Source organism: Calonectris borealis, chromosome 15 (assembly GCF_964195595.1).
Source record: "Calonectris borealis chromosome 15, bCalBor7.hap1.2, whole genome shotgun sequence".
NCBI classification, from domain to species: domain Eukaryota; kingdom Metazoa; phylum Chordata; class Aves; order Procellariiformes; family Procellariidae; genus Calonectris; species Calonectris borealis.
The window spans coordinates 13,103,117-13,123,623 of NC_134326.1; the positions used below are offsets into that span (position 1 = coordinate 13,103,117).

The 20,507-nt window shown below is 42.1% G+C and overlaps 1 protein-coding gene across 2 annotated transcripts in view; it reads left to right on the plus strand.

Annotated features, from left to right (window-relative positions):
* SGCD (sarcoglycan delta) overlaps positions 1-20,507 on the plus strand; it is a 258,375-nt gene that overhangs the window by 182,705 nt on the left and 55,163 nt on the right. For both annotated transcript variants that reach the window (XR_012675910.1, XM_075164266.1), the window contains exons 5-6: positions 15,157-15,244; positions 17,522-17,641. Coding sequence is in view for 1 of the 2 variants with exons in the window: in XM_075164266.1 (XP_075020367.1) it covers positions 15,157-15,244; positions 17,522-17,641 (208 nt within the window). In the remaining variant the exon portion in view is untranslated. The remainder of the gene's footprint in view (positions 1-15,156; positions 15,245-17,521; positions 17,642-20,507) is intronic.

Below are 20,507 nucleotides of genomic sequence, written 5' to 3' on the forward strand. Positions count from 1 at the left end.
TTGTCTATTCCCCCAAAAGGAAAAAGACAAGCCGTGGAATCATTGATTTTAAAGTTGAAAGAAAAAATGGCTGAGCTGAATGAATTTCTCGGGCAGTTTCCTGCCTTCCTTGGACATGCACCACTCTTCTAGTGTCTGTTATTTCAGCTTCGGTTTGGCATCTTGAATTTGCATGCTACCTCTATGAATTAACCGAGAAGCTGCTGTGAAGCTCATTTTTCCTAATTAGCCATTTATTATGGCCTCCCAGTATTCCTACAGCCTTCAGGAGCTGTATATTGTCCTTATTCTTCTATGTTTAATCTTATATTTAAAAAAAAAAAAAAGCACAGAGTTTACTGGGGGATTCATGAGTGCGGGACACATCGGTCACACCTACTGATGATGGGATTTCTGTTGCTGACTTGTATGGCCAGACAGGTATTACTGTTAAAAGAGAAGCTCTGCTGGTAGTTGACTACAGCTGACCTGAAGCAGCCCGTGGGATTGAACGCATTCCTAGTAGCCTTGAATTCTCAGTCCAAAACTTGATCCAAATTTCATCTTAACAAGCTGTAGCCTCAGAAAGAAGTAAGCCTTACAAAGCACCTGAAACTGCTCACGGAAAAACATGTGCGATCGTGTACCGCTGCATTTCTCTCTCAAGGGCAAAGGCCTTGAGTTTAAGGATTTACTATGTCTAGACATTGCTGCTGACAGTCAGGATTCTGGCTGCTTTAGAAAGGCTGAAATACAAAAAACAACTTCTTAATACTAAAAATAAACTTTATATGGTATGGACAGAGAGAAGATAGAGACAAATAGACAAAGGAAACAATAAAAGACAAATAGCAAGATCCAATTATAAAGGAAAAGAATGTTTTTTTCTGATATTTCCAAGAAGCCTCAAGAGCAGAGCTTTGTGTCTTCTTACCACAGGACAGCAAACACTTCTGCAACTCTTCTGCTGATCAAAACTATTTCAGCAGCAAAGTTGTGCATTTTGTAAGGCAAGCGTTACTTGACAAGACAAGCTGTGCTGTCATTGGGAGGTGCAGGCACACACAACTGGTTTTACAGACAGTTCAGTTTGTGTGTTCTTTGATTTGCAACAGGAAAGGAAAGCCAGACCTTCCAGGTTTCATTTACCAGTTGCTGTGCCAGTAGTAAGAGTTTCTCCGATTGTTCTGTTTCTAAATGGCAAGTGTTGGATTTGGAGAAAGAAGAACGCAGGGTAAAACAAGAACAACTCTAAATTTGCTCCTGTTCTTTTAGGGCAAATTGATTGAGGCTCTGGGGAAAACTGAGTTGCTTCTTTTGAAAGAAGAAGTAAGATTTCTTTGGCTGTTAACATTTCCCTGACCGGAACATCTCTATTTTTGATCTCTGTTTGTCGGAGGCTGTGCCTGGCTGTCTACTCCCATGTACGCCAGCATCTTCTGGGAAGGGACAGTCCCATGCCAGCGTTAGTGGCACAGTGTTGGAGTGCAGGACACTACTGTACATCTGTGATAAAAATGGCTATAAATCTACTCACAGAGACAGGCTTTCTGATTTGTCAGTGAATCATTGATCTAGGCTTCAGTCCAACCAGATATTTAATTATGTGCATAATTTACAGACATAAGTAATTTCATTGACATCAGGAAGGCTATTCGCATGCATAAAGTCAGGCGTACGTTGTGTTCTTTGCTGGATTATGCCCTGTCATTTCTACATATACTGCATGTGTGTGGCAGAGCAAAGCCACCGGCAGAAGTCTGTCCTGCTGGTCTCTGTACAAACGTGGAGACAGACACAGCCCTTTCCTCCAAAAGGTTTTACGTTGTCGATAGGTATGCAAAGAGTGGCACAGGAGAGAGGGATGAGAGCGAGCAAGGCGGCTTGCTCATTCGCTCCTACAGCCCTCTGTACTTGTGCCTGCTCATTTTAGTAGGTCACATGCCCCAAGTATAAAGCAATGTGGTGATAGAGCTGGCAGATATTTTCAAATAAAAGCTGATACGGTAAAAAATTGTCCTTCTTGGGGGGGTGAAGGAAAGCAGTTTCCATGATGCCCATTTTTTTGGTTTTTTTTTCTTTTTTCATTTTTTACTTCAGTGTAAAATGTCACATGTCCATTGATTCCTTTTGATTTGCTGTGATTCTGAGTCCAATGAACTTTTTAGGTTTGCTTCCAGTCTGGCTTTAAAAGGTGGGATAATTTTCTGAGGCAGGTTGTACAAAGTACTAGCAGGGAGTCTGCTCCTCATTTCTCTCTGAAAGGGAATAATCTGTGGAACAGAAAGAAAATTCTGTTTCAGCTCACAGTATTTCTTCCTTGTGCATCCATCAGGTCACAATCCTTGTTTGCCACCCTTCCATGGAATAGCAGGAGATTCTTCACTTTCAAACTTTAAATTTTCCCTGACCAGGAGCGGAGCAAAAGCGTCCGTGGCTTTTTTCTTCTCACCGATGAGGTTCCCCAGATAGCATCAACTGCACAGTGCTACTGTTATCCAACTTCCCCCAGAAACAACCCTTCTAAGGACAGAGAGACGTCTTCCTTTGGAAAGTCCTTTGTTATGGTCTACAAGGGAAGGTTTTATTTAAAATTTATTTCAAATGCAGCAGTGCTAAAATTTGATTTGTAAATCACTGTCTGTTTATGAAAATGGTGAGTAAATGCATGCCAAGATTTGCACGGTCTCTTAGTCAATGCAGGATACTTTGTTGGATTCTTAACTTGTAGTCTAAAACTATGCAATGAAATTGCTTTTATGATTTAGGGTTTTTCCTTTCTCTTTCTTCCCAGCTACAGCTTGATATTCTGCTTCTAGTTCTTTTTCTCCTTGAGCAAAACAATATACCGTTCCATTGTCTCTCTCTTGATTTAGACAAGGGATGGATTTGTCATGGGGCATTTAATAAACAGAAGTGGTTAACATCTGAGTTCTGCTTCTCTGCTAAGAAGCCAGCAGCAGCTGCAAAAGATTGCCCGTGGCACCACGAATGGGTGGCTACTGATTTGGAGAGAAGCGTACTGTTCACTGAATCATCCATATCACTCTTCACAGTGCCTGGAAAGTCGTCTTTTTCAAGTACTAATGCAAGCTGAGCCTTCCTCTTGGATGTGATCTGACAGGACTGCAGCCTAAGGCAGCACAGCTGAAGAATAAGATGTGTTTTTTCCAATGAGAAGCTTTGTAAGACATCAATATTTAAAAGCAGAGAAATAAACAAAATTACAGACAATTGGGTTGATTGAGGGGAGAAGAAAGGTCATTTGTCTGACAGAACAAGCATGTCTCTCCAGCAAGGCTTTCAGTTCTTTAGCCAAAAGCTGTTGTCTTTCTTTTGATTAGGTTGATCTGGAAGAGTGCGAACAACTCATTGTTTTTCTTAAAATCATTACTTTTGAGGTATATTTTGCAGGTTAGAAGTACTAAGTGGGCATAACCGTTCATCACCTTAGAGCAGTTGATATTTCCCTTTAAGCAGATTCACTGTTGTGTCGTACACACAGGTGAAGCCAGACAGTGGATGGCCAAATAATCCATAATCCAAATGCACACTAATTGCTGTAAAAGGTCAAGAGTAAGTGATCAACCTGAACGGATTTAGTGCCTTGGTTTCCAAAGAGCCGTGGCTGGAAGACAGTGGGCTGATGGGATGAACCTCTGGCGCGTCCTGTGGTTGAGTGTTCAGAGCCTGTGTCCTCCAGGTTTTTGCAGAACATCCTTCACTGTTTGAAGGAAGGCAGACAGGGCAATGGCACCTATGTTGTCAATGCTGGCTTGAGAAGCACCTTTTATTGTATGGTTACTGTTGCTTCAAGCCAAAATATTTTATCTGTATTCTGCTACGTCTTGAAATCCCCAGCTCCTACTGCAAGCTGACTTTTGCTATATATGTTTCCTTAACATCCCAACTGTTATTTATAAATTATGAACCTTGATGTTGGTACACAGTTGGGAGAGCAGCAGGCTTTTTGTTTCTCTCTGCAACATTATCTATTATACAGCATTCTGGCAAGCAGAGTTAGCTGAAGTAGAAGAAACGGGAACAGGCAGGCTGGACCCTTCCTGCACCTTTTCCTGGTAGGAGCCACTGGTCGGGTGTCTTCACTGATCAGTTTTGTTCTTCCAGAGTTTTGAAAGAACTTCAGGAATAAAAACATCGGGAGGCAAATGCCTTCTGTTTAAAAGTGGAGACAACCAGACAGGCTAAGCCACCCTACTGATTGCCCAAAGAGTAATTCGGGGTCCTTGGCTTTTATATGCCTCCCTGTGCTCTATTTTACCTTCACACATCCTAATCTCTGGCTGCTTTTGCCATTACTCACCATTTCCCCAAACAACATTCCTGTCTTCTTTCAGGCATGGAAAAAGCATCTGCTGCTCTTTCTGCAAGCCTGACATCTCTTGAAATACCACTCCCCAGCTCCCCAGTGGTGTTGGTTAGGGATGTATTTTTGCTCATCAGCCCTGTACCATGGCAGTACCCTGTGTTCCTCTCCTCTCTTCACCCTGAAGCAGATACTCAACAGTTGTCTGTTGAATGTCAGCCACAAGATACAGTCAAATCCCAACCCAGAGCACGCTACTCCTGCTCATGCAGTAGTCCCACTGATCAGACCTTTGCTGTCATGCTATCTCCGTAGGTACATGTGTTCGCTCTAGCAACGTCCAGCATGATTTAGCATCTTTCCTCCAGATCAATCCAATTTCGTGTCACATGCTTAGCTGCATCTGTCATTTTACCTTTTCAAGTGTACTGCTGCCTTGGCTGTTAGACGTTCAGCCTCTCCGAGAGGGATGGAGGTTTGCAGTTCTTCCTCTCTGAGAGGAATGGAGGTTTGCAGTTCTTCCTCTCCAAGAGGGATGGAGGTTTGCAGTTCTTCCTCTCCGAGAGGGATGGAGGTTTGCAGTTCTTCCTCTCCGAGAGGGATGGAGGTTTGCAGTTCTTCCTCTCCAAGAGGGATGGAGGTTTGCAGTTCTTCCTCTCCAAGACAGTTCCTGTCTGACACTAACTCACACATGGACCATTGTGGCACTGCAGGTCAGAGTTTAGCCCCTGTGTTTATTCCTGTGGGAAGCCTCTGTCTAGTCATGCAGACTGACAGAGCATCCTTCTTAAAGCTGAGTATTGATCATTTCAGCAGAAGAAACAAAGTGGTTAGATAAAAGCAATTCAAAAACAGTCTGTGCAAATGTTTCTGTGACCTCATAACCCTGTATCATAATTAAAGCAGATGAAATTACTTTGGTATCAGAGGCTACAGTTGTGGGCCCAGCCTTTCTTTTCTGTCCTTCCCATTTTCCCAGATATGCCCATACAGACTTAACTGAGTATATTTCTACAATAAATATTCCCACAACAAGACCAAAATACGGTTTTCATCAGTCGTTTTATAGCTGCTTCAAACCTGTCACACCAGTGTATGTGCTTACAGCAGCTCGGGGGAAACAAAATGCAAACCACAAACAAAAGCAAGAATTTGAACAGAAGACCTGAATTTTCTATCACTGGGAATGGTCAGATGATCTTTCTTTGTATCTTGTACGGTGGCAAGTGCACAGTCTCCAATGAATAAATAATTGCAGATCTAGGAAATGAGATTATTACTCCCATGAAGCTGTTGAACAGGAGAGCACACCGAGCCCTTCAAACCTGCTTCCTGATGCACAGACCCGCATTTGCCTATGGAGCACAGCAAAGCTGAAGATGGGGTCTCATAAAGAAGAGCCTTATAATTGCAATAGAAGCCCAGAAACAGAAACGCTTTGATTGCAGGAACATGTCCGGGCTGAACCTTGTCATTTCACAGGCCAGATGCATTGGAGAGAACTCCACTAGGTAATCACAGAAGTGAGGATGGCCTTCTGCGTCCTGCCTTCCAGCCGTAACCGTGCTGTAATATAGTTGCTTTTGCAGTGTAATTGCTTTCTCTGCAGGGCTTCTTCCTATTGATTCTGCTTGTGTGGGTTTAAATTGTTTGCAGGTTGGAACTGGACTCAAGTTGGTCTGCATCTCCGCTTTTCTGTGCTAGGCAGCTCATGTGACAGTTCTAAGGGACTTTAATGATGTCTAGATAGCATCACTCCCTGGCCTGCGCGTATGTATTTGATTTGAGGAGAGAGGCTGGATCAGATAAGTTCAGAACATCAATAAATACGTGTATTTTGTTTGGTGACACTTGTTCAATTTGAATCTTTTCCCCAGGAAGCAGCTTGTGTTGTGTCATTTTTGCAGCGTGCTGTGTAAATGCTCTGCATCTGCAACTGTCAAGCATGGTGCCATCCCATAGCAATGCCATCTGCTCGTTCACAAAGTGCTTTTTGCGTAGATAAAAAATGTGAGGTGTTACTCATAATTAGGCAAATCACATGCTGTGATCTGTGATTGATTTGATTTCTGTTGCTGGCTACCTCGCATATGTCTATGTGTCCATAAGTATTGTCTACATATCAGCATATGGATGCAGATGAATCAGAGACTCATGAATTCTTTTTCCCAATCCAGACAGATGGAAATGTTTTCCCTTCTTATTAGCAGCAGCTGAATTTCAGTAACACCAGGGGCCTCTGCTAGGATCTTGCCTGTGTTTCATGCTGTACATGCATACGTAAGTTGGCATGACCATTTATAATCTGATACAAGAAGTAAGCGATCCATGACGTGCAGCAAAGGAAAGTCATAATTTCAAAGCAATGTTCAGGGATAGCCACGTTGTTAGCCTTCTTAGAGAAAAATATCTGGATATATAACTTGGCATTATGCTGTGCAGTAACAAAATGCCTAAAAGGTGCTGTGAGCGTTGCAGAACCCAAGTGTCTCTGCTGAATCAGACTTTTGGAAAATATTACTGTGCCTTTCTTAGTATTAACTGTATGTACTCTTTAATGTGTATTCACCTCCCTAATTGAGCGAGATCCTAATTATTTCTGGTTGTACTATGGTCCAAGTAACGCTGATAGGAAGAGAAAGTAACTTAGAAATTACTAGTTCTGTATAAATTTAATATTGTCTTCAAATGCCTTTTATAGATAGTGAGGTATGATTTACCAGCAGTTTTAAAAGATGTTTAAGGCAGGCAGTAGGCATACCAGAAAGGCCATAAAAATGAAAACACATGAACAGAGGTCTGCACACTTGTCTGGAGTAAAAGTTACGAGCAGTAGAGTATCTATATAGTTGGATGATTTAGAATATTTTAAACCTCAGCAGAGCTCTCTTCCTTTCTCTCCCTCTCTGCTATGGTCCTGTGCCTATTTACAGTGTGTTCATTTCTCAGGAGATCTGTCACCACTGGAGTCTGACCATAACAAGGATAGCCCCAGGCAGAAAATAGGCTATAACTTAGCACAAATCCATAGTCCCGCTGCTACAACACCTCCTATAGACAAGGATCAGATCGGTGCGAGCTGCCACTGCGCAGCTACTGCGGTTAGGTATTTCTGCAGAAGAATTCAAGTAAATTGAAATGGTTAGTGAATACTTGGTTGTTTTTTACTGGAAGTGGTGATCAATGTCCTGGGAACCTAGGAACAGGACCACTGTTCTCCTCTCTAAGAACCTTACAGTTTCTTGAGTCCTGCTCAGTTTGTACAAGGGAGAGCCATTCCCCAGTGATGCAATTAATCATCAGCGCACATTTGATCAACTCTGGTATAACACCTTTGGGTGAACTCTGCAGTGAAGTGCTTGAAGCATTTTCAGAATTATTTGGTCATTTTACAAGTCGTGCTGTTCTCTTCATTTCACACGTTGTCTAAGGGTGTCTTGCCAGAGGACTCCTGGTGCTGAGCACACTTGATGCATCGGATTTTTTCCGATGCTCAGTTCAGTCTTACCGATACAGAAAGTTTTGTGAATGTGCAGGAGCCTTCAGACGTTACAAATCCAGATTTCCCACCCCATGGATACTGAATAGAACTCCAGCATGCACGGTTGCATTTTATTTTTATGTGTATGTCTATAGGTTTCATCACGTCATCTGTGGTTTTCCTCATGTTATAAGTCAATGGAGTAAAAAAGAAAAAGGAATGGCAAAGAAGTCGAGGCAGATGTAATGTCGTGGAGATTTTTTCGGTGGTGTTTCTAATGTCAGCAGACATGGTGTAATTTAATTTTCAGAAGAATTTCAGCTGCAAAGCAGCTGATTAGGCATCTTGAAGAAGCAGCCACTCTCTTGAAGCACTGTGTTCATGAGATTATTACAGCTATTCTTCTAAAGAAAGAAACCCTGAGATTGCCAGAAATAAGTCACTTTGAAGGATACCCGTTGGGTAGCCATCCAAAAGCAGAACCCAGTCATTTAGATCTCACATCACAGACCTGCCTTCTTTGCACTTTAAAAAGAAGAGTCAGAGATGTAATTGCTTTAAAGTAGCTGTAGGAAATTTATCTTTTGTTTCTATTGTTATTAAAATGAATTTTAAGAAATGCCATAGAAGAGGGGAGTTTGTGGTATTGGACATGAAACTCCAATATGTGCACTGTTTATGCTATTAAAATGTGTCAAGTTGGGTGGGACCACAGTATTTTCTGAGCTTCATGGTACTGTATCTTTCTGCAAACGTGACTGTACCTTATTTGCATAGAAAGGACTTGAATTTTTTTTGTTTTAAGCATTTGAATACTTAATAAAATGTCACAAGTTGGAACACAGCACATTGAGTAAGCTCATGATACTACATTCATGTCTTTGAGTGCCATTGCAGGGCAGGGATGTATCAGCTCCGTTACTGATCCAGGTTATGTGACCTGGACACATTCCACTTGTGAAAAGTTTGTTTCCTGGAAGAAGAGGATGCAGACTACATTTTGTTATCTCTGCACTGGATCTGTTGCCTCTTTCTTCAAAGCAATCATCTTTAGACACAAATATAACACATACTGGGGCATTTTGTAATATTTGTTTTAATCTGTTTATTAGCAATTCCATTCACGGTTTGCTTTCATTCTGCTCTGAAAAGCTTACACTGTCAAATCAGAAGTTTTACTAAAAAAGGGATTTAGTTACATGAACATTATATTCAGCTGTTTGAAGGACAAAGTCAAGATCAAAAGAGACTCAGTGATTAAACAACAACAAGTATGTTCAAATCATATTAAGGGATGTTTTCAATCTAACACCTAGGGATTTAGCCACATGACTTAAATTTTTGTGCCAGAAGGCTTCTGGGCAAAATCCTGTTCTTGCTGTGGGGAGCTAGATCAGAAACAGGAGGAAGAGCTATTGGGTTTACTTTTGAAATAGAAACAGTAATGGTTGGCTTGCAAGTCTGGCCTGAAGTCTGGATTTTCTGTTGATGTAGATGAAGGCCAGGCTGCTGTTCCAAGCCGGATCTTAGGGACAAAGTTCACTAGATACTCCCAAGTTTGTCCTCTTCACAGCCAAAGATAGATGCTGTCCAGTGTTTTGTCTGTTTGTTTTTCAGGAGGTGCACGACAGCTGTACAATGTTCTGGTGAGGTTTGCTGTGATTCACGGCGATGCCAGTTGCTTGATCTTTGCACCGTCTGTTACCAATTCTGAAGTTTTTTTACCCAATTGTTTTCTCCCAACTCTCTGTTTTGTGGGGGCAGCTCTGAGCTTTTCCAACGTCAGACGCTCCCGAAAGGAGTTTCTGTTCTCAAGGCGGGAGTGGGGGAAAGAAATGCACACTCGGGGTCAGGTCTCACAGCATGTTCTGGAGATCTTTGTGGTTAGGAAACTCTGCGTTTAGTGTCATGCACTGAGGGTATTACTGGTGCTTCCCTTTGAAGGATGAACGGGAACATGCAAAACTGGGTCAGGGATACTAATTTTAGCACGTCTGTGTCAACTGACCAAAAATGACAGAGTAAGGGTTAAAAAGTCAGCTTTCCCAGTAGGACTCAGGACATGCCCGACAATGCAAAAATGAGCTCTCAGGCAGTGCTGTGTCCTGTCCTGCTGGGTCTGGTTACAGCAGAGGTGATGTTTTTGTGAATTTTCATTAGCAAAGTTTGCCATTCTTGGTGAAGGACGTCTTGTGCCCTGGAATGATGGCTTTGTGTCCCAGTTAACAGGCAATGAAAGCTTGCCACTCCAAAACAGACAAAACTGTGAAACGTTGCTTCGTGCAGCAATGAGTTGTCCCTACCCATGGAAAACGCAATGCAGGAGAGTAAGAACCATTGCTGTTATTACTGTTATGACACTTAGCTGCAGTATAGTAGGACTGATTGGACTTCAGGAAAGGAATATATTTGTGAACCCACGTGAGTACTTCCCCTCCATCAGCAGCTCCTTAAACCAGCACTCAGGGGTGCAGGCAAGTGAATGTGCTGCCTGTGGCTGCAGGGCAGGTGAGGAGAGCTTTTGCTCGCGTGGTGGGCCGGCTGCTTGCTTCACAGAAAATGAGCTTTTGCCCTCTGACAGTCCAGCTGTGTATAGAGCAGTGTTTGCTTTCTGTAATGCCAGTGAGAGGGACAGTTGAGCAGGAAAATGGTGCTCCGAGTGGCTTCTCCATAGACTGCTCCTTGCCAACCTCGATTATGTTTTAGTATTTTAATTTTTCCCATTACTTTGTCAAGCCTGCAAGAAATTCACCATTTCCATTATTTCCACAGGCTTCACTTGCAGTTACTGTTGTGAAGTCTTTGAATCCACAGGATCAAATCAAAGCTACTCCTTTTGACTATCCAAATTACAAACACACGGACTGTGATGCATTATTTTAAAATTGCTTGTTAAAATTTAAAAGGATTTCCAAATATGTTTAGTAATTCCCTAAAACAGTCTAAGGACATCTGTTAAAGTATTGAATTTTCTTAAAGACAGCACTAGTTGGGATTGCTTCAGCTGCAAATTAGGGTTGTCAGTCAAAGTGCTTTTTCTGTTTTAGTCTCTGGTTTAGGAGTTTTTAGCATCTCTTCCAAAGTGAGCCAAAGACAGACAGCTAGTGAGCTGTTAGGGCTTGTTTTGCCATGTGTTTAACCGAGCAAACAATCAGTTGATACCTTTCGCAAAGTCTTCTATGTTTTACTGGATACCTCACTGCTTAGTGAGGAAACAAGCTATGCTGTTTTGGCGTATTTTTGTACTTTTCACATTCTTTATTCTGCAGCACATGTCCAACATTTTAATATATTGAGTAGCTGTGGCAACTTCTTTTGTGCATTACTGTTAAGCCATTGGGTCTGCTAATGAGGGGCTGGAGTAAGAGGCAGAATGATGTATTTACTGTGTAGGATTTCCTGCAGAGGTGAACAGTAGATTCATGGTGAGCTGGAAGCAGATAACCAGCCCAAAGAGTCCTTAAAAGATCCCAGCCTTGCCTGCCCCGAGAAATGGAGCTGCAGCCCAGAGCAGGGTGGGATCCTCCATCGGTGTCCTGCAAGGAAAGTGCTTGAAATAAATCAGAAACAGGAAAACATGCAGAAGGGAAGAAAATGCATCCTACTCCCATCGATGTCTCTACCTCAGTTTCTCCAGCCAAATGATCAAAGGAACCATCAAAGAAACAGTGACATAAAATAGTGTTGGAAAGGAGGTGACCACTGATTTAATTTGCAAAGTTGCATAGGAAGTTAAATCAAAGGCTGTAGTTCAGTGCAGTGCAATGGGATGGCTAAGATGGACCTGAACTGTGACTCTGCTAACACAACACATTTAATAGAGGGTTGTTGTAAAGAGGTTGAAGTTGTAACAACCGAGTCTGGGCATAAAGAGCAAGTCAGTGGCAGCATGTGGGCTGGGAGCAGAGTCTGCTCTTGCGAGGAGAGGTGCGGGGAAACCTTCTTGTGTTCGTGATGAGAGGAAGAAGAACAAAAGACAGAGAAGGAGATTTCTCAGTACGTTAGATATAGCATGCAGGCAGTGCAATATGTTGGGTTATTGTGTGATCGGCAATATCAGATGTATCTTATCTCAAATGTGCCTTTCTGAAGGAACCTTTTGGAGAGAATCAGGTAGACAAAGAGAAAAAGATTATTTTTGCTACTTTTCTGAACCCAGAATACTTAATCTAGTTTTCCGTTCACTTCAGTTTTCTTTGCATCAAGTCCAAGAGTTAAAATATATTTATTTCTTTAATATTATTTATCTGGAAAGATTCAGAACTGGATTGTTGCATATTATACTTCAGAAATGTGGTGTGTCTCATACTTACAGTGTTATAATTAGTCAGTTGTGTCCTTGTTTATTGCAGGCTGATAGTCTAACTCTAGGTCTATCAAGTGTTATGACAGTTTGTGAGAATATTACTTCACTACATAATTATTTTTATTGTGGTGATGATGCCATATTGATCTAGATTTCCATTTGCTCCTGTGCATTAGAATACTTAATTTGGTATCATGTTAACATGAAAGTGTAAGAGAAGTGAAGGGTTTCGCCTTTTCAGTTACAATTTCTAACTGTTTTAAGAATTTTTTAATGCTTTAATTATTTTTGTTCTGTGTGATTGAAGAAAGCTGGCATCGTCACCAAGCTTGCAACAGAGGAAACATTTTTTAAATGTTTGGTGTGTAAAAGATGTTGGTGTTGTTACCTTTGTAAACAGAAGATGATGGTCAGGAAATCTGCAGAATTTTCAGCAAAAAGGAGAAATTTTTTCAGCTCCTTTTCATTTCTTAATGGAAGAAGAATTATGGAAATGAGAGCGGGCATTGCAGTAAGTGCTTGAAATGCTCCTTCCCTGCAGACCAATAAAAACTCTTCCATTAGGGAAATTTAGATTTTTGAAGGCTGCACGAATCTGAGCTCTGAATCAGTGAATGAGATTACTATCCTGGGGTAAGCGTTTCAAGGTCTGATTATGTATTTTAAGTCTTTCGTAGGTGGATAGCAGCTCTTAGCTTGTCTTGGAAGACTTCTTTGGAGCAACTTTTTCTGTGACACTTTTTATATTAACCACTTGGCTTATCTTGTAGTATTTCTGTAGTGCAATCTCCTGTTACGCAGATCAGTAACAGAGTTTCAAAGCCGTGGGGATTGAATGGTATTTCCTACCTGGATTTGGACTAGAAGATTTCCTGGCCTTTTCAAAACACTCTAGCTACTTGCATAACTCCATAAACAAAAGTCAAATAGTGAAAGTCAGAAATGTGACCTTTCTGTGCTTGATATGGCATGTTTATAGTGGTTATAGTCTCACCTACGACTATAGATTACGCAGATTGTAGCTATCTGCCTTTAAAAATATCCTTCATCCCTAAGTGTGAAATGAAAATGTAGCAGTAAACTGCTATCGCTGGGGGTGTTCAAATTAGGTCCCTGATCAGGACTGCGGAGAATTAATACCAGAGCAAGTAGGTATTCAAGTGAAGCCATCCTTTTTTCTGTGCTATTAATCAACATTAATTTCTAGGTTCTAGAAGAACACAAATAAAAATGAATAAAAAAGAGCAAAATCATTACCAGTCATTACCATTGCTCCTCACTTCTTTATTACTCTATTTTGGTTTCAGATACTATATTACTTAAGCTTTCAAACACATCACAGAGGTATATAAAGATGATTTGTCCCCATTTAGTGTACGAGGAGCCAGAGACACCAGGAGTTTCTGAAGCTTGTCAGAGGTCTGGAAATGATTGAGTGGAATTCTTTCTTTTTATTATTTTTATTTAGTTGTAAATAGTCTGAATGTATCCATAATGGTCTAGTTATAACTGATCAAACAAATCTCACTTCCTCCTTTTTTGCTGAAGGGCTGATCCCATGGGTGCATGCAGCACAAATAGTTAAGGCACCAAATGTAATTATTGTGAATATTTCAATATGGGGCTGGTTTTGTTTTAGTTTCTTGAGGTTTGTTTTCTGCAAACACTGCTGGGAATCATTTACCCATCACTAGAAGTGTTCCTTGAAGCTCCAGTCCATCACAGGGTTCCCATGAGTGCATTCCTGTGCTCATATTATGTTTTATATGCAGACAACCTAGTCCTTCTGCCATGATCCAGAAAAATGGCATCAATGCAAATATTAGTTATGTTCCTTATAAATTCAAGAGGCGAGGAGAACATGCCTGACCTACGTGATCCTCCATCCCCATCCTGATTATTCATTCCTCATGGAAAGATTTTGAAACACTGGAAAGAGACTTCGGTGTAGGAAGCACACGGACATAAAATTTTCAACTCCTTGCTGATTTTCTTGCTGGTTTATCCCCTCTACCCATCCTGTGGCTTCAGGATTCATTCTGTCAGTTGATGAATTTAATCAGCTGCCTGCTTAGACATTATGAAGAGATACTGGCAGTGAATTTCCACCTCGCACATTAGATTTTTGGCTGATTTAAGTTGGGGTCACCCTGTGCTAGTGCCTTAGGTGGCTAATAGCCCCTGACAAACCGACTGCGTGGACTGGGGCTGCCTGTAGAAAACACGAGTTCCCGGGTGTCTTGGATGCATTTGCACACAGAAGGAGCCAGATGGTTTTCTCTGTGGGTTTTCTTTGGCTTCACTCTGCGGGAGAAATACCTGAGATGGACGCTGCCAGGTAGCTGTGTGGCTCCTGTGTGTTAGCAGCTGCTCTAACTCTGCTCTCAGAGGTATATTTAAAGCATAAAAATGAAAAATGGGCAGAAATCCGTGTGGTCATGTGGCGCGTGGGGAAGACTTCATGCCTTGTGTATCTCCAGACCCGATGGGGTGGGTCTGGACCCAAGCTGGCATCCCAGACTGGAATGTGATGGTGGTGCATGCCGGATGGTTCATAAGTGCTTTGAGATCAAAGGCACTTTTTACATGTTAATAAGGTTTTCTCGTTCGCAGCCCTTGGGCATGGCTCACTCACGTGGCCCTGTGGTACGCAGACACAGTCACCCGTTGGAGTCGTCTGATGCTGTGTGCAGTATTGCAGTTTGACTCTGAAACGCACTGCTGCATCAGCCACCCTCCCAAAACACCGTGACCTCCGGGAAGGTTAGGTCAGGTCCTGTATCACCTGCACATTTTAAAATAACAGGTTGGTTGGCCATAAAGCTAACCATCCCTAAAACAAGGCTAGTCTCCGGGACATTAGCTGTGCCAGAGGTGTGGACTGTGGTTTTATCCTGGGCAATAAAAATGAATGGAGGGTAGCCTGCACCTCAACCACACACCCAACCTTGGGGCCATTAACAGCAGGCCAGCAGCGCTGGGCAAAGCTCCAGGTGCCTCAAGCAGGCTGGTCTTGGGCAGCCGTCCCCGTCTCACGTGCTTGCTCTCGTGGTCTCGTTCCAGGGCAACCCACTGTACTTCCAGTCTGCCAGAAATGTGACAGTGAACATCCTCAATGAGAAGACTAAAGTCCTTACTCGCCTTGTAACAGGTAAGGAGGGGGAAAGGCTGCGTGGAAGAATTAGGGAGGGATGAAAGCGGGTGTGTTGTGGGATGCTGCGTTGGCTTTAGCACTCAGGAGGGAGCCCAGGTGTCTTGTGAAGTACAAATGGAAACTTCGCTCCACTTTGTAGAAACAAAGCTAGGGACATGAAAGCCGTGCTGGAGAGGCAGCTGGCTGGTGCTTTCTGATAATGAAGCAGACCATCGTTTTCATTTGAAAGCCAATCCAGAGACAGAAAGGTTAGTTGTACGACTTCAGGGTCAAGAAGAACATGTGCAGGGTGGCATTTCTGTTGTAACAGGCACAGGCTTTTCCTGAGGCACTTTTAACTTGCCTGAGATCTTGGGAACTCTGCTGATTAACTGTGGCTGGGTTGGGATGCTTTGCGACTTGGAGCTCTCTGTGCCCTTCTCTGCTGTTGAAGAATGCTCTCGTGCTCCCAAGCATGAGTGTGTTTGATGGGGAAACGGGTGTTTCATAAATCCCCAGTGCACAGGAGCCTTTGAATGAATGCATGTGTAATTTGGGTTGAAAGAGCCTAATGCATTATATATTCTAATATATAATATATATGATATAGGATAGATATTTATTTATTGAGATTTATCTAGGGACTTGGAGAAGAATTGCTGTGTGGCAGAGCCAGTAATCCATAAACATGTTGTTTCTACGTGAGACTGGGTTGTTTGGTCTGCTTATATAACATCTTGGCCTCTAGTCACAGTATTAAATAATTAAATATGCAGCTTCAGTAAGCAATGATTTAAGCAGCACGCATGAAAATTGCCTGGAGGAAGGAAATAAATTCAACCCCAAGCTCCCTGATTCTCACATTCAGAATGAACGTGTTTGGTTTGTTGGTTCTCCAAGTATTTTCAAGAGAGTATTTGGTTCACTTAAGCACCTCCATTTCATGAGAGCTTGGAAGGACAGAGTCAGCGATGTCTCCCGGTGTGATCTGGTTATTGAGCTCGTTTCTGCGTGCGGCAGCAGCTTTGGTTTCAGAGCGGAGCAAAGACGTGGTCCCATGTAGCGTGTGCTGCAGTGATGAGTAGGGAGGCAGTTAATTAGCAAGATACAAGTCAAACTTAAAGCTTGAAAGTACTGGATTTTCTCAGAATGGCTGCAAGATTTTTAAGTGTTTCCGGGGATCTCGACATAGCCTCACTTTTCTGTAGTGCGAACCACGCACGCGATTCTTGTGTCCCCTGATGCCAGTACAGATGACCTGTGCCGGGAAATGCTGGGTATAGACGAAGTTTGAACCTGCCTATAAGAAAATCCTGGCTTTCAGGTCTTATTTCTTTTGTCTTCTGAGAAATGGAACTAGTCAGGAAGATGGCCAGAAGTAATTTCGAAGTCCGATCACCTGCCTGGTGCAGTAGCATGTTCCAGGGAGGCTGTGGCTTGGAATGGGTTGTACAGGCTGTTAGATGCTGATTTGTCCGAAGTTTAGCCTAGGTCGGGTAATAGAGGGGTCTGCTCTTCGTAGCCTTTTTGCCACAGACCTGCACAGAATTGCTATTCAGGCAGCTGATGTTTATCAGGCTCCACAACAAAACGCATTGCCAGAGGCTTTCCAGCGCTGCGGTGCACAGCAGCCTGCAGGAGAAGCAGCAGAATTGAAACAAGAGCTACGAAGGGAAGTTTTACTCGTCTAAAAACTTTCCGAAACGTGGGAGACTCTGCCGTTCGTCTTGGCCTGCACATGGTTGAAATGGTCTAAAAGACGACATTTGCTCCTGTGGTGGTGATTGTCTGGTTTTTTTTCAAATTGGACTGTGCATGACACTGATACTATTTTAATCCAGGTATATTTAACAGGCAGAAAACCAGAAATCTTTTACACTGCAGCATCAGCCCAAGCAAAATGTACTCGGGAACTCCTGATGCCTCTCACAGCTGCACCAATACTCCCAAAGCATGGCTGGGTATATTCATTGCGATTTCACATGTGGGTCTGTCTTTTTGTAAAAATTTCCCAGCTGTGCCAAGTTTAGTGGTGATTTTATGACATACATAGGCATTAACAAAAACATAAGTAGAAATAGTTGAGGGGTTGTTATTTGGGTAGAAGACCGTGCCCTTTTCTAACGAGAGGTCACCCTCTGAAAAGCAGAGACCTCCCTGTTAGACGTGTCTGATGCAGGTTGTATCTGCAGAGCTATTAGGAGGATCTCAGCAGATGGGCTTATTAAATGTATGAAGCTACTATGTGATTTTCTTACACTTTTCACTAAAAGGTTGTGCTCTTCTTCCCTCTAGGTCCCCAAGCGGTGGAAGCACACAGCCAAAAATTTGAGGTGAAAACCCTCTCTGGAAAATTGCTGTTTTCTGCAGATGACAACGAAGTGGTGGTTGGAGCAGAGAGATTGAGAGTTTTAGGTAAAAGATTATTCACTAAATCACTGTTTTAATAAGCGCCTCTTCAAATTTTAAAATAGTTTTACCTAACTTCCCTTCGGGCTTGGGGAAAGCTTCTTTTGGAGATAAAGCCTTTTGCTGTCTTTATTGCTTTGAATCTTCCCCAAGCAGATAATGGCCAGGAGATTTTATCTGAGGGGTTTCTTAACTTGCGCAATGTCCTACTTCCCCTGCAGAAAAAAAACTCCCCTGGAAGTGGTTTGTCTGGCTCAGTGAAGCAGCTTTAAAACTAGCTTTGGAAACCGAACAACTTTATCTCTTGGGTCTGAGATGAAGGACAGTGAGGGATCGCTGTAAGGGTGCTTCCATGGCTGCAGTCACTGTGCATAGGGAAACCTCAGGCTTCATATTTTTGATCACACCACTTTCACTGGCTCCTCCTTCCTTCTAAAGCGAACACCGAGGAGACCTGCAGGGAAAAAGTCAGCGTGAATTAGGATCTCATACTAATTCTCTGAATAGCTTGGTGTCCGTTCTGTTAGTTATCTTTCCTCAGCCACATGTGAGAGCACATTGTGCATCTCTGCGCCATTTCAGCTGTGCTGCGGGTGGGTTAAGCGCCCCGTCCACGGGAGGAGAGGCCGACCTCACCAATGCCACCGCTCCCCCCTGCCTCGCGGGACGGAGCAGCTTGAGCTCTCCTTTTCCCGTGCAGGATCTGCCTCCCCAGCTGTCCTGCCTGCTGGGCTTTACCGTTCCTAATGAAAACTGGGGATACACTTTAGAGTTTGGGGGGTGGGGGTTGTTTATTGTTTGGTTTGTTGATTTTTTTTAATTAGAGAAAAGGAACAGTTATGGTAATTGTAAAATTTTAATGTTTATTTGATAGTTATATGAAATTACCTCTTAGGAACTTGAATTCTCTAGCTCTCCAGTTCAATCTGTGCTCTTTGGTTAGTCTAAGATTTGCTCGTGAGTATTTTCATGTAGGACCAGGCTGGGTAGCTCAATATTGCTAGCGGTTGGTCACATAGCAGTGCCACTGGTCTCTGCGGATGCACTGATACCTGTTTTCTAATGGCTTGGTTTGGATGCATCTGTTCGCTCCAAATTGTTCCTTACTTCTCTAGTAAGCTCCTAAAACCAGAGAGATCAGCGAAGGAGCTTAGAATGATATATACTACTTTTAATTATTACTATTTCTACATATTATATAGCATATTATTATATTATGTATAATCTAAAGGAGCTTAAAATGGGTGCCTCAGAGTCTAGCCATCATGAATGGGACTTTATATCCAACCCTTAACATTTTTTGTTACCTGATGTCATGGTTTTCTAGATGGTTCCTGTTTGTAGACAGGCCAGGCGTGGCTCTTTGCAGGTCATTGTTGTTACATCCTGGACTAGTTCAGTCACCAGCTATACAAAGTTAGGTGAGTTTTATAGGATAAATGTTGAACTTCACAAAATTAACAGTATCTTTTTTAGCTTAAAACTTCAAAAAGGACTATTCAAAATTCTTGCAGTGTTACAGAGCTGGGGAGCATTTGTCACAATCCATGTTCTACCACAAATCTCCCTTCCCACTGCCCCCTTCAGAGCTAATTAGTTGTACTGTATTTGTGCAGGGTAGATGAAGTCAGGAAGCAACTGGTTTTAAGTGTTTTCATGGAGACCTTAAAATGAGAGAGATTTATATCATTGGTTCTTCAGGAAAAATACGGAAACTTTTCCTTACAAGTTGCAAGTACTCCTTTTCAGATTACATACTTAAAAAAATATGGCTTTTTATTTATATGGTTCTTTGGAGAAAACAGCAATTATTTTTGATAGTTATTTTGAGTTTCTGCCTTGTTTTAGTCTCCAGAATAAACAGCATCAAAAATATTGCTAACCACTGTAGTGCACTTTCATTTTTATCTGCAACTGAGTGTTTCTTGGGGTTTATTTGGCTTATGCAGATCTATCAGAAAAGAAAAGGTAGAATGATACCACTGGTGATGTTACATGGCAAGTATTTCAATGACCTTGAGCTGAAATGCTTTCAGAGTTCATGTTTGGCTTTGTTTTTCTCCAGCTTCGCTTCCCCAATCTAATTTTATCTCCAAAAGTGTTTGCCATGGCTGTTTGCCGTGCTGGGAAGTGTTATACCATATGTTCGTATTTCTTCCAGTGTTTTTGTCTGCACTTGAGGCTAGTCCAACTTGTAGTACGGAGACAAATTCCTTTGATCATTTTTCTGGTGTTTGGGATCTCAGGTGCTGTCGGTATGTGTCTGCTGACACCTATCTACCCTATGTAAATAATCCCAACTTGTTCTTGTTATTGCTGAATATGTACTTGTTATAGGAGGAAGTGTATGTCTGCAATCTGGCATGAAAGTCATCTCACAGAGGTTAGAGCAGCAGTTATTGGGCTTGTGGCTAGCTTTTAATCTTGTTAATGTTAATTACTTTTTTTTCTTTGTACACTCTTCAAAGTTGATTCTGAAAGTTTGTTCTACAAAGTAATGCTGAAGCCTTGTCATGAGAAAAGAGGTGCTTTCCTTTTTTGAAATGGACTCTGCTGTGGATAGCTAAAGGATTTTACAACATTAGCAAGGCATTAAAAAGGGAGGAATACACAGAATTATGGATTAAAAAAATACAAGTAGGACATGTGCTGCATTTAATGGTGCTTCAAAAAAGTGCACAGCATGGGTAGTGCAGATTACCACATGAAAGTGCTTTTTATTTTAATTGTATTTTGAGGGGTTATTTCTGATTTTTAACCGTTAAAGGACACAGAAAGACAGAGTTGATCCCCTCTGCTTTTCATGCATGATATGGTTTAGAGTATTTCAATGATTTTATTTGATTTAGTGAATCCAGTCAAACGTGTCATC